The following is a 16,589-nucleotide window of genomic DNA, read 5'->3' as shown; positions in this document are numbered from 1 at the left end:
TAGGGTGTCCGGTACTGGGACTTTGGTAAACAAAGATACTACATCAAAGCTGACGAGGATGTCATCAGGAGATAGTACCATGTCCTTAACCATAGAGACTAATTGGGTTGAGTTGAGTACTGCCGAAGAGGTCTTGCCTGTGAAAGGGAGCAGAGTATCTGATAGAAAACGGGCTAGTTTGTACGTAGGAGAGTTTATCGTCGACACAATGGGTCCATTACGTAGGAGAGTTTATCGTCGACACAATGGGTCCATTGTGTTGACGATAAACTCTCCTACGTACAAACTAGCCCGTTTTCTATCAGATACTCTGCTCCCTTTCACAGGCAAGACCTCTTCGGCAGTACTCAACTCAACCCAATTAGTCTCTATGGTTAAGGACATGGTACTATCTCCTGATGACATCCTCGTCAGCTTTGATGTAGTATCTTTGTTTACCAAAGTCCCAGTACCGGACACCCTAATAATAATTGAGGACTTAGTCCAACATGGATTGAATTCTGATGCACCTGCGCTGGTTAGGCATTGCCTCACCAACACCTATTTTACCTGGAATGGCACCTTTTACAAACAGAATGAGGGTACCCCTATGTGCTCCCCTTTGTCACCAGTTATAGCCAAAATGTTCATGGAAAAGTTTGAATCAGACGCCATCCAGACATCCACCCTGCGTCCTTCTCTGTGGAAGAGGTATGTGGATGACACTTTCGTCATCTGGCCACATGGCCTCCCAGCATTGAACCACTTCTTGGACCACATCAATTCTAGACACCCATCCATCAGATTCACCATGGAAGTGGAGAAAGACGGTAAACTACCATTCTTGGATATTCTGTTTGAGAGGAGGCCTGACGGATCCTTGGGACATTCTGTCTACAGGAAAGCCACCCACACAGATTCCTACTTGAAACCGGATTCCCACCACCACCCATCTCAAAAGAATTCTCTCATCAAAACGCTATACCACAGAGCCCATGGCATTTCTGCCAAACACCACCTGACCGGTGAATTAAGACATGTACATCGGGCCCTCAGGATGAACGGATACTCTGACCGTACTATCCGCCAAGCTGTCTCTCCCACCACACAGAAACAGCCACATGAAACTCCGACCAAAATCATCACGTTACCATACATAGCAGGCGTGACCAAAAAGATCTCCAAAATTCTAAACAAACATAAGATCCAAGTCCGATTCAGTACAGTGCATACAATCCGTGATCTGATTCCATCTGTGAAGGATGTCGTTCCTGACTTACAGTATCCTGGAGTCTACAAATTGAGTTGCATTTGTGGTGATTGCTACATTGGAGAAACGAAACGTCATGTTTCTGATCGTGTCCGCGAGCACAAGTCAGATCTGAAACACGGCAGAACTGATTCTTCTGCCGTTGCCGATCATTGCTACAACTCAGTGGGCTCTCATGAAATTGTCTTTTCCGAGACCAAGGTTCTCTGCAAACCTCCCGGCTACCATCAAAGGTTTGTACACGAAGCCATACAAATATACAAACACAGACATAATTTCAACCGTGATGATGGGTACAAACTTAGTAATCATTGGAAAGATGTTATCAACCACGCAAAAAAGACTTAATTACACTTTTTTGGACCATCTTTTCTGACAGGCACTATTTTACTTTACTTTACCGAGTGTTAACATCCCGAGTTATTTTTTAACAGTACTCTCTTCATTGTTCAGCCAGCATTGGTATAAACATAAGCATTTTCGTTCTTTTGTCTATCATGTGTATCAGGCCTCCCCTCCCCCTCTCTGTCCATTGTGTTGGCGTGTGCAGCAGCAACCGCGTCCAAGCCGTCGTCCATTTTTTTGGCCCCGCCCCCCCTCCCGATGCGTTGTACTTAGCACTCCGTGCTGTCTTTGAGCCCCGCCCCCCTCCCTCCCGATACGTTCCATTCATTGGCTACCACATTCTGATGAGCCCCCCCCCTCTCCTCCCCCCTTCAACTTGCTTATAAGGGATTACATCTTGAATCATTGCCTCACTTGATGCAGCTAATTCGGCTGTGACGGTCCCACCTGATGACGGAGACTTGTGTTGCCTCTGAAACGTCGTGATTTTTGTTTTATTTTATTTTATTTTCATTAATTTTGATGTTTTACCTACGTGACTTTACCGAAAAAAACCTAAGAATATGAATCCTTGCAGTCACGAAAGCTTCAAATCTAGAATGAGAAGGCGCCCTGTGGCAGGAACCACACCGCGTGGAGCGGGGCAGACAAGATGCGTTTCCTTGTCCGCGCAAGACGGGAGATCGTGGAAGCACTCAGCTGCAACAATTATATAATCATTATCGCAAGCATCATCATTATACAATCCCATCGTCATTATAAACAATCCATTATCAGATATCCATAGCGCCTTTGTGGACCACATTCCTGTAACCCCCCCCCCCTACCTACGAATACACGCGGCTAAATCGAAGTCGACCCATGGGACGATTCAGGGAATCGGCGGGGGGGAGGGGTAGCGCCAATTGTACAAGATGATTAACATAACTACACCACACAACCAGCCCCAAACAAAGGGTGACCCAGAACCTTTGAGTGAAGCCTGCCACAGATTGTCACGCAACACTAATTTGGCAGGGCCTCTCTAATGGCTCGGTGCTAAATGTCGCACAACGCCGCTGAAAACTGTCGCGCGGCCACCGGTTCAATCTGCCAATGCGGCACCGGATTGCTTTTCCATCAAAGCCTGAAATAAGAAAGTCCTGGTTGCAGCTGGTTTGTTTTACTCGAGCCTGCCAAGCAGAATGCGGATGCCGCACCAAAAAACACAACACACGTGGATTAAATAAAACACAAACACAGCTACAGCACACACACACACGCTCAGGGGTACAGCTCGTGCACACATGCACTCTACTTACACACAGCTGGCGCACGCACACATGCGCACGCACAAAAGGCACCGCAATGTTTTCGTGACGAACAGACATGAGATGCAATCTCGTGTCTATTGCTGTGGACACGTCACGTGGCATGGGGTTACCAGTAAACCCGGCAGCATTTCGTCTCTCCAGAGTTGATAACCAAGTACTCATTTCCATTGACGTGACCAGGAGTTGAAACCCAGTCTGGTGGAACCCCAACTCCCACTGAGCTATTGAGCCACTGACCCTCAACACCAGCGCGTGTCACACACCCACACAGCTCGTAGCCTTCGCGTCTTGCACAATACAAATATCCCCCGTATAGCCTTAACAGAGTTTTAGGGCAAATTCTGTTAGCACCTATAAAGGCCGGAACTGCACACGGTGGGGGTGGTCAGCACCACGCTCGACCGCCTTTGTCTCCCTATTGGCGATGTTTACAGACCGCAGCAGGTACTCATTTTGGACGTTAGTCAATTTAGGGGAGGCCCATGACCAATTCAGTTAATCGTCACTGGCGTTGGCCGTGAGCGGGAATCAAAATCGGGTCGCCGGCTTCGTAGCGCAGCGCGTCGACACCACAAACACCTTCGGGTAATGCAGGTGAAAGAGTGCAGTTATGTAACCGTCAGGGTCTCCTGTGTCTGAGCGCCGACTGGAACTAATCGAATGTGTGGACTTGTGAAATTACAGCGCCCGGGGGGTTTCGTCGACCCGCATCGGTCATCTGGCAGCCGCGCGGCCAAAACCCCCGCCGCCCATTCTCATCCATTCCAAAGCCACCCTTCCTCAGCAGCTGTCCAAACAATGCTCGCGCAGCAGTCTTCATTGAACTTCAGGATGAGCCTGTTCACGCCTCCCGCAACGGGCGGTACAGTAGGAAACGCCGATGTACTCTTCCTGGGCTGATCGGGATCATCTAAAGAGTGCCCCCACCCCCACCGTGACCCCCACCGTGACCCCCACCACAACCTTCCAGTCGCGCCTTCGGTGCGACGGAGCGAGCAGTGCATCACCACGTGTCGGAGAATGGCATCGGGGGGATGACGGAAGGCGTTCGGAAGTCACTCCCATTGCGTGCCACACAGTGTGGGACGCTGTAACAAACAAACTCGACACATTCGCCAGTGACACCGTGCGTGGCCTAAAAATAAGAACACAGGCAATGGCCCTTCCTCGTGGCACTTTTATGAAATGCGTTGAGTGCTTGTGACGAATGTGTTGAGCAATCGGGCGGACCGATTGCATCCACACGAGGAGCGGGGCGCACCTTAGACGTGCCCTGCAAAGTGGGCTCGTCGCATGGCATGAAGCAGACATCATTCTCGGAGGTGCCACAGGACGAACTCGGTGATGAACCGCGTGTGACGTTGTGTTTTTGCGATGTTATTTGTGACCGGCTTGAGACCAGGCCCGGCTCCAGCTCCTCTCGGATGGAGGGGGGCAGTAAAGCTATTGTGTGGGGGGCCACCGTGACAGTCGTGCAGGCCCCCCCCTCTATCCCCAGCTCTCCCGAGCACCGGCCCTGCTTGACACCTTCAGCACACGCCACTCGATAACCCGGTTTGATCACGTGGGAGTTAGAGCTTGGATCTGATCCACAGTGTGGTTGTGTTATTGAAATGACGCAGCACTCGAACAGCAGCGTTTGTGATCGAGCGGAAGCATTAAACCGGTGTGGGGTGACCCCGTCCCGTGTTGGCCGGCAACGAACGTGGGACGCAATTAACGAGAAGTCCCCAAACATCCGCCGTCGTTGTCGCTGCAAGCGGACTGTGTGGTAAAATCGCCGCCGTGAATCCACCGCCGGTCGATACTCGCGAGCCCCCCCCCCCGCCGTCCGCAGGTTTGGCGGTGTGGGTGGGGGGGCTCGATTGGGAGCGTCAATCCCAGAATGGCGGTGGAGGAGGAGGAGGTGGAAGAGGAGCGGGGACGGTGGCGCATTCCCCAAATCCGCTCCGCCACCGCACAACGCCACCTCGCAACTCGCACTCAAGCCGAGGGGACTCGGTCGCGACAGGGGCTCCTTCCCCCGGTGGATCAGTCCCGTCGTCAGAAGATTCTGCTCCACGCAGCCCCACAAGTCAGGCGCTGCCCCACTATTCGACATAATGGAACTCCCGAGAAGCCTCGTGAACTCTGTAATGTTCTCGTTCCGTCACCGCTTATGGCTACCGGGAGACCGCGATGTCCCCCCGGCCTCACCGCTTAATCATCCGCAGCGTCGCCCAGGCTGCCGCTGGTGAACTCGCAACCTCGCCCCGTTCTCGATCGGTCTTCATTTCCCGTCACGCGTTCCCCGCCCCGCCGCTCGCTCCCCCCGTGTACGGCCCCTACGGCTGAAATCCCTCCTCATCCTCAATTCCGCGTGAGCAACGCAGGAGGCAGCGTGTCACGCTCCTGTCCCTCGCCGTCTCCCGTTTGGTGCAGCGGTACAGCGTTGTTTATTGTTGTCGTCATATTGTTCTTGATTTCACCACCGGCCATGACTATCCGCCTCGACATGAAGAAATCATCCCCAAGCCATCGCCATCTCCCCGGTCCTGCGATGGGACAATCCCACCTGGCAGCTGCCCACGAGCCGAGTCTCAGTTCTCTCTGTGGTGGACGGTCTCTTGGGCCCGTGCCCCTCCTTTTGGCAGCCACTCTGCTGAGACTTAACGATTGTCCATCGTCTCCTCTCGTGTACACCTTGACCCACGTGTTCCTCTCTCGGTGTAACTCTTAAGCGTGCACCCAATTTTCTTTGCCAATACTTCTGATCCATATGAACAACATGTACTGGTGATGCAGACATTAAAAACGTGCTGCTTTAGGCTCCTCATTGCTCTGTTGCTTTTTCATTATCAGGTTCATTTGTTCCTAAATCGCTCCAACTGCCCCTATGTGTCGTCGTTGTGATCCCGGGCCACCTTCGATAACTCCCCTAGGGGCGCGTGCCTCCCGCCACTGGTTCAGTGAACTCGTCGTTGTGCGTGACTTTAGTTTCCCTCGTCTTCATCTCGAGTCCAGTTTTTCTAGCATTTTACCCTTTCTGGCAATGAAATAGATGTTCAGATGTCCAAACACCAAAACGATACCTTCTGCAAGGCATTGTCTGCATTAACCACACGTACTTGTGGCAAAATATGCTCTAATAATAATGTACCCCTTGTCTATGAAACTGATTTGCCTACATCAGAGACAGCCTTTATGGCCTTGTCTCACCAGTGTTGGACCAGAGAATGCAAGTATAACCTATTTTTTTTCTTCCATAATTTTGGATACTGGCAAAAAGGTTCCATCTATATCTTTTAGCATTGCCTGTAAATCCCGCCCCCCCTCCCCCCGTGAATGACAGTGTCTGCAGCAGCACATTCGCCTTTCTTGCACCAATCCAACTTTAAAAAGTTGAACAGAGTGAAAAGTGAAATTGCAACTTGTGTCAAGTTTCCAGAGGGACGGTGCTCCCTTGCGCGACGCGGAGGCCATTGCCACTCGTGCCCGCGAGTCGCCCCGCGAGAGGACCGCGCGCAGCGAGCAGCCGCGCCCGAGTGGGACACGGCTCCTGGGCTCCTGGGCTCCTGGGCACGCTTTTCGATCCCCGTCGTCGAACGGAAGCGAGGTGTAGGAAACGACGTGCTCGCGAGGTGGTGCTGTTAAGAATCGTCTTTATTTGAAACGGTGTTAAACGTGAACGTCACGCACGGAAACGCGGACGCTCATGAGGAAGCACGAATTTATTTTGAAAAAATACGGTTCTTTTGAAACAATTCGGAATGTGGTACAAAAAAACAAATATATTATGGTCTTCACAATCTCACTTTATAAATAAACTTTACAGTATATACAAAACTAAATAATCTTCCCGCACATACCTTACATTATACGCATATAAAAAATTAAATAATTTAGTGGGACTAAAAATTCAAAAAATATTTTCTTCTTACGGTACAAATAGTAAATGAGAAAAATACAAAAGTTATGAAGCATAGGGAGAGGCCGGCCAGTATACACAACAATAACACTTATACAAGCAGGACATTCATTTGCAGCAAGTAATACCAAGTGACAGGATCAGAGACGAGAAGGCATCGGGCCTGGCCTGCGTGAGGCCAGCCGCACTAAAGTTCGCTAGTAGAGACTCTATAATAGAGAGTAGTGCAATCAGTGTGAGAGGCCGCTAAGAGATCCACAGTCATACGCTCCAAGCTCTGCGCACATTCTTCTGTAATTCCGCGTTGACGTCTGCGACGAGCTCGCGCCGCCGCCGTCACCGGCGCTCCGTAATGTACACGCGTTGGGCTCACCGAGGGCCCTCGGCCCCGACGGCTCCCGAGTCCACGTGGTGCCCCACAGTGCTTGTACCACGTCCGCATGTCACAGTGTGAAGTCTTCCAAAAAAAAAAAGTGCTCGGCTTTCTTCCAAATCGAGATTTGCCCACACGTGAGGCATCCGCACACTAGCAGCACTGGTCCACCGCCCCACGTCCCTTGTAAACAACGCCCATCCTCGCCGAAACTCCGTGGGCCCACAGAAGACGCCTGCCTGCAGTGTCATACCTGTCAGGAGGGAGGAGGGGGCGCAACGCACACACACCAGAGCTGTTAGGAGAGCGGCGGGATTATGCGACGTGGAATCCCCCCCATGGCACCGATCCCGCGTATCGCCGTGGGAAATGGCTCGAGCAGAGATGCCACGGAACTAACTCTCTGCAGAGCCTCATCTATAGGCCTAATCACCACGGCCTTGATACGACAGTCAGCCAATCGCTGCAGAGGAGTCTTTGTTTCACACACAGAGCCTTGAGGACTGGGCGGACTTGTATTATGAATTTACTTGTGCAGTTTTGGTGACCTGGCCGAGACCAAGCTGCCCACACGCTTGAGAAGCCAGGTTTACTGTGGTTTCACCGTGGGTGGGAGCCCTGCTTTAAAAATCCTGGATCTCGTCGTTGCAGGGGGAACCGGCGCTTCAAGAAGTGCGTGAGCACCAGCCTCCCGAGTGACGGAGGCGACCCCAGGTGACGTGTGCTCGCTCGCGAGTCGCGGGATCAGAACTCACCTCTGTGGCGAGAACTCTTTTGTCGGCGCTGTCCGGTATCAGGTAGATGGTGTGGTGATACAGCCCCTCGGGGTGATGCGTGTACGGCATGGCCGGTATGTGACGGTCGGACTTTTCACTGTGGGGAGAGAGAGAGGGAGGCAGAGCGTGAGACCTCGGCAAGGTGAGCACAAGCGTGGTCGGGCGCGCTTTCCGCCCGCCACTCATGACACAATCTTACCTTGACCCCCAATGATGGTTTATTTGTAGAAGTAAAGATTCATCTACATAATTAAAAAATATATAACTAAGTGACGCCAAAGTTATGTTGCGCACACAGAATGCACATGTGTGTTTGTATGCTTTGCACGTATAGGTTGCGTATGTTTATACACACACACGTGCGTTCATTTATGCTTGCACACTAGCTTAAAGTCAAAGTGCAAGACCGTACGCACGTGTGTAACTTGTTAAGTGAATACCCCCAATCTAAGCGAAAGCATGCCTCTCTGCTGTAACGTAAACAGAAAAGCCCCACAATAAATATCAACACGTGAGATTCTCAACGAGTCTCTTAACCAGGGCCAGGAGTCGGCATCCAGCCTGCAGCCCTCCCTGCGCTGCCAGCGGCTGGCGGTGGGGTGGGGGTGTGGGGGCGGGGAGCCCACGCGGGGGCGCGAGGCTCCGAAAGGAGCTGTCGCTCACCTGTTCTGGGTGAGGGCGCTCTTCTCCTCGCCCAGCGGGTACTTGCAGTCCCCGCGGGCGCCGGCCAGGTTACAGTCGGGCAGCTTGAGCCAGTGGTTCGACTTCTGCCCCGCGGACGCCTCGCTCCCCAGCGCCGCCGCCTTGTTCGTGTTCTTGAGCTGCAGGTTGGGCTCCGAGGGCAGCTCGGCACGCTGGTACTCGCAGGCGTTGTTGTTCTTCACGGCCTCCGATTCTCCGGCTCCTCCGCCGCCGCCCCCGCGCCGGCTCGACACGCGCCGCGTGGTCGCGTGCGCCGTGACGCGCACGTACGCCATCGCCATGGCGCCCAGGCCCAGCGCCAGCACCACGAGGCCCAGGCCCGCCGACGCGGCCAGCCACAGGTAGCCGTCGCGCCTCGCCACGTTCGTCTCCTCTGGCGGCATCTCCGCCGTGTAGGCCAGGTCGCCCTCGTCCATCTCGTGGTGGAACTGGCACTGCTGCCCCCAGTAGCCCGGCGCGCAGGCGCACCGGTAGGCACCGCCCGCGCCCGCCGGGGCGGCGCGGCAGGTGGCGCCGTTCCAGCAGGGCCGTGCGGCGCAGGGGTCCGCCGCCGGTTGGGAGCAATCCCGGCCCCCGAATCCTGGCGGGCAGATGCAGACGGAGCCCCTCGCCGTGTCCTGGCAGGTGCCGCCGTTGGCGCAGGGTCGGACGGCGCACTGCGTGGCGGCGATCTCGCAGCGCGTGCCCGAGAAGCCGGGGCGGCAGATGCAGCGCACCGAGTTTCCGGAGGGCACGCACTGTCCACCTGCGAGGGACGGCGGGGGAGGGAGGTGTAAGTGCTCGCTCGCGCTCGAGGGGCATACGGGCCGCGCCGCTCTCGTCGTCCGGTCCCCTCCCACCGTCGTTGCGGTACCTGGCGAGGCGGCCACTCCGGGTTGTGGGTTGACTTGGCCCAACATCACCCCTCTGGAGTCATTAAAATAGGAACCACTTTGTGGAGCAAGTCAAAAAAGTGATTGTCCTCGGAAGAGACTGGCATGGAAATGTTCAATTTCCACCACTGGCTCTGGGCTGTAAATGAGACAAGCACCAGTGACTCGATGCTCATTTGATCATAAATCGCGCGTTTTATTTTTACTGATATTCTGCAGACTTTCCTTTCGCGTATAAATTTGGCCGCAAAGTGCGGGACTTTAGCGAGCATAGCCATGTTAGACCAATGTCCTCTGTTTTACTAAGGCTATAACACTGGCACAACGATCTACTCCTGCCAACAATGTCCCAGGGGCTTTAAACACTCCACTTTACAGCGTTCAAAATTCCCCACTGGGCATTAAAACTTGCCAATTGGCACCGTGACAACCGCAGAGACCACCAGGGGCTGCCCGGCTCTTGTGCGATATAACAAACCTCACGTGCTCCCAACCAGCATGCACAACACCGGCGTGGCAAAGAATTCAACAGGCTAAATCCATATAATTCGTTAAACTTTGTTTTGTTCTGTAAACTAAGGCGTTAACAATGATGGTGACGAGTATTATCTGGCTCTGTCGATGCTGCCAGTGGTTGTTGGCCCGCATCTAGAACTGCTCTGAGCTGTTTGGAATCGATGGGAGGTATTCCAAGTGAATTATTTTAAAAGATACATATTCTTTTTATAAAGCGTCAGTGGGTAAGAGGGTGGGCACGGGGAGAGGGTTCTGCCGCCCGGCCTGGCTGCTCGCTCACCGTTGGCGCAGGTGTTGCCTCCGCTGCTGCAGCGGTCGACCTTCTTCTCGCAGTTGAGGCCAGTGTAGCCGGGGGGGCAGACGCAAGCGTAGCTGCCGCCCGGGGCGCTCACGCAGCTCCCGCCGCGGAAGCAGGGCTGGTCGGCGCACGTCATGGCACCGCGCTCGCAGTTCTTGCCCGAGAAGCCCGGCGGGCACGAGCAAGCGTAGCCGTTCTCCAAGTCCTGTTGGCGGCACCTCTGATTAGCACGGTCGGCTACGTACGGTGCGAAAGAGGTACACGCGGCTCGTGACGGTCGCGTCACCGGACAAAGGACAGACAGGCCCTCGAGCTGACCCGGGCAGTCGTCGTGGGCGCTAGGCATGCTGACCGGCAGCTCAAGCAAACGACGTCGTGCCCAGGGAATAATATTCGTCTTTAGGCAAACCACATCCGGTATTGTCTCTTGATGCGGCCGTGGCTGTGACCAGTCGCATTACTAGCCCAGTCTGACAGCACCCCGGAACACGTGCACACGATGTGTGTGAGCGTGCGTGAGCGTGAGTGAACGTACCATGCAGCTGCCTCCGTGACGGCAGGGACTGCTGTCGCACTCGTTGATCTCGGTGTCGCACGTGGGCCCCGTGAAGCCCGGGCGGCACGCGCACGTGTAGCTGCCCTGGCCCGTGTTGGTGCACGTGGCACCGTTCTGGCACGGCCGGTGGTTGGTGCAGTAGTTGAGGTCTGCGCGGGGGAGAGGGGGACGATGGGTCATCACTACGGCCGCGCAATTCGCACCCTCCGTGAGCCGACAGGTCGGTGAGCGAGGTGGTGCCAGTGTGTGTGTGTGTAACAAGTGTGTGTGTGTGTAACAAGTGTGTGTGAGTGAGTGCAAGTTCTCTCCCATCATGTTTTTCCCAAGCTCTTACAATAACCGTGCTCGATTTGTTACTAACGTGTTACACTCGTATCTATGACAATTGTGATGGTGCTGTTAGTTGCTGGCCGCTTGATATTTTAGGCCTCTGGGCTTGTGCTCAGCAATCTCTTGCGCGTGTGTAGGGGTGCGACTATACATCGGATCATCTATCAATGTCCATTCTGAAACTCGCAGCGTTCCGTTATTCTACTTGTACGTGTTCGAGTGACCATTTCGGTTCCACGAGGGCCCGCTGCATGAACCACAAGGTCTGCAATGGGCTCGTGACAATCTGCGACAATGCGAGCGATGCGGTAACAATGTTTCCGTTCATAGAGCGGCGTCTTCCGCGTAAAGTCGCATCTCAGAACGCCGCGGTCAAATTCGGCGCTCGGAAGCGTTCGCACGGAGGAGGAGCGAGCAAACTCAGAGACAAGAAACCAACACATTCCCGAGCCCTGCTGCCCGCTCAAGGGGGCGGGGGGGGGTACGGGCCGCCGTCGGCCGCTCACCTTGGTCGCAGAAGAGGCCGCCCCAGCCCTCCTGGCAGTTGCACTTCCACGGCTGGTGACAGGAACCGTGCACGCAGCCCGGGTGGCGGATGCACTCGTCGCAGTGGCGGCCCTGCCAGCCCACGTGACACCTGCGCCGGGGCGGCAACAACAAAACACACCCAAGTTAGACAATGGCCAGTGTGAGAGGGAGGGTGAGAGCGTGAGAGAGAGAGGGTGAGAGAGAGAGAGAGTTGGAGAGAGAGGGTGAGAGTATGAGAGAGGGTGAGAGTGAGAGAGGGTGAGAGTGTGAGAGGGAGGGTGAGCGAGAGAGAGGGTGAGAGTGTGAGGGAGAGGGCGAGATTGTGAGCGAAAGGGTGAGAGAGAGGAAATGGAGAGTAGGCCTGATGTACACGTGTCGCCCGCCCGCCAAAACCCTTTGATTGTCGCCATCAAAGAGAACGCGGTCCCGAGGTCACGTGGTCGGCTGCCAGGACAAGCCTGCCCACCGCTGATTGTCCCCCTCCCCCCTGTCCGTGTCTGTACGTGGGCGCTGCGCTGCTACTCACTTGCACTCTCCGGGCTGATCGCATTGTCCATGCTGTGGGCTGCACCCAGCCAAGCAGATCGCTGTTGATGAGAGAGAGGTGGGGGGAGGCTCTGGTTAGTCACGACGCATCACTCGTGGCATAGATACACGGGGAGACGACGACTTCGCCCGTGTGATGCGATATTAGTTATTTTTTAACCAAAGTCTTGATGTCGGGGATTAGACCTGGAAACAACGGATTAACCGAACTCGCGCTCCCATATGCCGGGCCGCTCCCCTCCCTGCGCAGCGCCGCTTTGTAGAAGTGAGTTAACGGCGGCCAGTTGGGGGCAGCCCGGCGCGGGACAGCTGCCCCCTTTGTGGCCGCGCAGCTGCCGCGCACAAAGGCGCCGCGCGCCAGCTTGCCCCATTGTGTCCCCCTGCCCCTAATCCACGGCCTTTCATTAGCGACCACGGCCCACGGGCCCACGGAGCCGAGCCTCGGCCACAAATCGGGGGCAGGGTTGTTGTGTTTTTTTTATTTTACGCGGCGCGTGCGGCCCCCGTCACAGGGCTCGGTGCCCCTCATTAGGAGGAGACGCGGGGATCATCGGTGGGACGTGCGGAGGGGGAGTGGAGGGGGACAGACACCACGCGCCCTGCTTTGAATGCGCGCACCCGCGAGAACCCCTCCCATCACGGGGGACGCGGCCCGTGCGGCTCCCGTCAAGGCCACGCGTCCTCCGTTGATCTACTGCCCTTTGTGCTGCGGCTGCAGCGAGAGGGCGATCCTTCCCGAGGCGCTGCCTAAGCCGCGGCGTTGTCGCCACGATTATAATTCACGCCCCGCCACGTGTTCTCCGCTTGCCATTCGTGCCGCGGGCACGTCTCGGCACGCGCCGTGCAAACAGCGGCTTAGCACGGCGCGTGCAGGTGACGCCCACAGGGGCACGCGGCCAAAGGCAACCCCCACGAAGGGGCGCAGTTGGAACGGCACGGGCTGCGGGGCGAGCGTTGCGCGATGCGGAGAACGCGTAACGCGTCCTGGAGATGAGCAAAGTGGAACAAGCGTCCACTGTGTTGGCGGTGGTGGCCCCTGCGGCTTGGCATCGTGCGATACGCGACGCCACGCGTATCGCGCTACTCACTCCACAGTCCACGTGGTATATCTACGACTGCGTACAGACGCTCGTCTCAATGTTTAAAGTTCTCGTTATGGTCATTTCCCTTAACAATAGCGCCCCAAACATTATCTTCATGGCACCAAACGCCCATTGACTCCTTGAAAACGCGACTTGGCGAGGCCTATTTAATTACTCAGCCGCACTCAGCACTAAACGGATCCGAAGAGAATGAGGAAGGAGGAGGAGGAGGCGTGTCGACCGCGCGAGTAGGATGAGGATGACAAGGATGAGGATCTCTGATTCTGCAGCAGCAGAAGCGCGACTCACGGTCCGTGCAGTAGTTGCCGCGCCAGCCGGGCAGGCACACGCGCCTGCCCGCCTCGTCGCACGCGTAGTGCCCGAAGTTGTCGCGCCGCGAGCGGCAGAAGGTGGAGCAGCTGTCGCCGAAGTAGTGCTCGTCGCAGAGCACGCGGTACGCGTACTTGAGCTCCGTGCGGCTGCTCGTGTGCACGTCCTGGGCCCACGCCTCACCCGCGTACAGGTGGCGCTGCGTGGCGAGGCGGCTCAGCAGGCGGCCGGGGTCGTCTGCGCGTGGAGGAGGGGTGCGGGGCACACAGCGGCGGGGTCGTTAGCGGGAGGGTCCCCGGGAGCGGCTCGGTGCCACGGGGTAGAACGATCTCGCAACACATTCGGCACCCGTGGCCTTCAAAGGAAGCAATTTAGTAAGGGACGATTCGGGTAATGACCCTTTTTCATGGCACAGAGATCAGGCAGCAGCAGCGCGGTCGTTAGAAGCGAGAGCAGGGGTCGGCAACCAAAATAACAAGAAGAGACAAATTCGGTAAAAACGCAATATTTAAAGAGCCGCAATGCACTGTGTAGTGGATAAGAGACGGTGGCGGTCCTTAATAGATAGCGTCACGAGGCTCCAGAGCCGCAGGTGGCCGACCCCTTGGGCTCGAGGGATTGGCCGTAGCGCGCCCCTAGGGCAGTGCGGCAGCGATGAGCACGGTGAGGACGACAAGTCTCGGCTCCCTCTCAAATCGCTTAAGTCCTTTGTCTCGAGTCGAGACCCCCTCATTGCAAACACCGGAGGAAGCCAAAGAGTTGGGAAGCCCCTTCGAGGAGCGTGTCCCAAAGTGTTGCGGAGCGCGCCGAATACGCGAACCCTCCCTTAACTCGAGCGCCACGCCGCATTCTCCCCAATAAACACGTCTCGTTCAGCTCTATGGGCGCGGTAATGGGATTACACGTTCTCATTACTGGCGAGCCCGCAGCGGAGGGACTGAGCGGGTAGCGTGGGTGGGGGGGTGATGGGGCAGGGGGGTCGCAATGGGGACGAGGCGCCTCCTACCGTGAAGCGCGCGCACTGCAGCGCGCGCTTCACGTCTCGCCGAGGGAGCAGGAGAACGGGGGGGGGGGGCAGGTAAGGCGGGCGGGGGGGGGGGAGCGAGGAGGTGGGGAGGGGGGCTCAGGGTCCCGGGAGCAGCGGAAAGGGGCCGGCGTGTCGGGAGCCCTTCCTCGCGGCGCACCGTTCCCACGCTCGCGGAACGGCCGTGCCAGCAGCGCGCGTCAGAGCGCGCGAGCCGCTTTCCTGTTTGCGCGGGATCGGAAACTGCTGCAGCGAGCGGCTCTGCCCGTAAAAGCGAGGAACGACGGGGGGAAGAAGGGGGGGGGGGCATGGGAAGGAGTCTGCTACACGAGCCCCGCTTCCCGACCCCCCGGATTCAGGTGCGAGGACAGGGGGCAGGAAGGGCGACGGGTCCGTTGGACTTGACTCACCAGTGGTGAGGCGCTCCGTGGAGTTGGTGTGCCAGGCTTCGATGATGAGCGAGAACGTGCCCTGCGAGCCACAGACACCGCTCGGTTTAAGAACAGCGACACCGGAGGTGCCCGCGCCGAGGCACGCACCGCGCCGTGCGGTGCCCCTCTCCTGCGGCCCGTTGGCCTTTACGCATTCACGACAAACTCATTCTTGTAAGAACTCCCGGCGCACACGATCGCAGGCGAACGGCTGATCCTCCGCGCCTATAGCGCGAGCCGCGTCTAAGGGGCGCTCTGCCCAGACACTCGAGTCGCTCGACAGCAGAGCGTCGCGGTCGACCGACTTCTACGGACGCAATCCTCATCCCGGCGCCGCGCCGCGCGCACTCACAGGCCACTTGAAGGGGAAGGGCAGGCGGATGGGGTTCGCGAATCCTCGGGTCTCCTCCACGCGGAACGAGTTGGATCCAAGCACGGGCGTGGTGAGCTCCCCGTATGTGCACGGCTGCTCGGGGGAGACGCTGGCCTGGTAGTGCTTGAGGCACACGCGGAAGAAGGTGCGGCACTCGCAGGCGTCCGACGCGGCGCGCTCACAGCAGCGGCGAGGCGCACCGCGCGGCGCCTCCTCCTCTCCCCCCGCGTTGCTGAACTCGTGCAGCTGCAGCTCGAAGACTCCCGACGCGGACACCTGGTCCTGGACGAGGAGGACGCGCGGGGCACGCGGAGGGCGAGGAGAGAGGAGGGGGTAGAGGGCAGGGTGGGGAGAGGGGTCGGTGGGAGAAGGAAGGGAGAGTGAGACCCTACACCTGCACCGTTCCCCCGTCAATTATTCAGCTCCGTCACGGGACCCGCGCCAGCGCGCGTATCCATGGCGCGCACATGCATTATGAATGATGTCCACGCTTGAATTAGCGCCGCCGATGCGAATTAGTTATATCATAGTTGTTGTTTTGTTACGTTCAGTTTTTTCCCCCATTCTCCCCTTTACAGAAAGCTCTCGCTGAACAACGACGCGTTTTGCTGTGGCAGACGTTGCTGTTGTGAGTCTACGGTGCTCACCTTGAGCGCGCACAAGGCGAGTAACGCTAGCGACAAAGCCGATATGCTGGCACAGGAGCCTGTAGCCATCGCCGCTTGCGAGCCGCGGCGCTTGTGAGGGGCGGGCGGGCGGGCGGCAGGGACGCGAGTCTCGGAGCTGGCGTGAGACGCGCGCTCTGCAGTGGCCGAGCGCGACTTCGCTGCGCCTTTAAAAAGCACGCCTCGCCACGCCCCCACCCACTCGGCCTCGCAGTCGAGGTGGGGGGGCTGTCACTCAGTCACTCACTCACCCCCGCGCTCAGCCTGGCCAGATCCGCACACAACTGCCGCCCCAGTCCCCCTCCTCCCTTCACCCTCCCCCCCGGCCTCCTCTCTGCACCCCCTCTCCCCGCGGCGCGGCCACACGGCGCTC

General features: G+C 57.0%; 1 protein-coding gene across 2 annotated transcripts; it reads right to left on the bottom strand.

Annotated features, from left to right (window-relative positions):
* Positions 1–6,604: 6,604 nt before the first annotated feature.
* LOC144943281 (uncharacterized) lies at positions 6,605–16,352 on the bottom strand. 2 transcript variants are annotated; one of them, XM_078870645.1, is made up of 11 exons: positions 16,199–16,352; positions 15,531–15,833; positions 15,158–15,218; positions 13,703–13,960; positions 12,292–12,352; positions 11,744–11,874; positions 10,887–11,056; positions 10,334–10,556; positions 8,627–9,410; positions 7,943–8,060; positions 6,605–7,440 (listed from the first exon to the last, which is right to left on the bottom strand). In XM_078870645.1, exons 1-11 carry the CDS (start codon positions 16,265–16,267, stop codon positions 7,435–7,437), a joined length of 2,184 nt encoding a protein of 727 aa, XP_078726771.1. In that variant the 5' UTR covers positions 16,268–16,352; the 3' UTR covers positions 6,605–7,434. The 2 variants fall into 2 exon arrangements, with proteins under 2 accessions (XP_078726771.1, XP_078726770.1); XM_078870644.1 differs by lacking the exon at positions 6,605–7,440 and having other exon boundaries at positions 7,463–8,060.
* Positions 16,353–16,589: the final 237 nt, after the last annotated feature.

The sequence above is a fragment of the Lampetra fluviatilis genome, chromosome 30 (assembly GCF_964198595.1).
Source record: "Lampetra fluviatilis chromosome 30, kcLamFluv1.1, whole genome shotgun sequence".
In the NCBI taxonomy this organism is placed as follows: domain Eukaryota; kingdom Metazoa; phylum Chordata; class Hyperoartia; order Petromyzontiformes; family Petromyzontidae; genus Lampetra; species Lampetra fluviatilis.
Note: the sequence above shows the minus strand (reverse complement) of the source record. Positions and strands in the feature narration are given on the sequence as shown.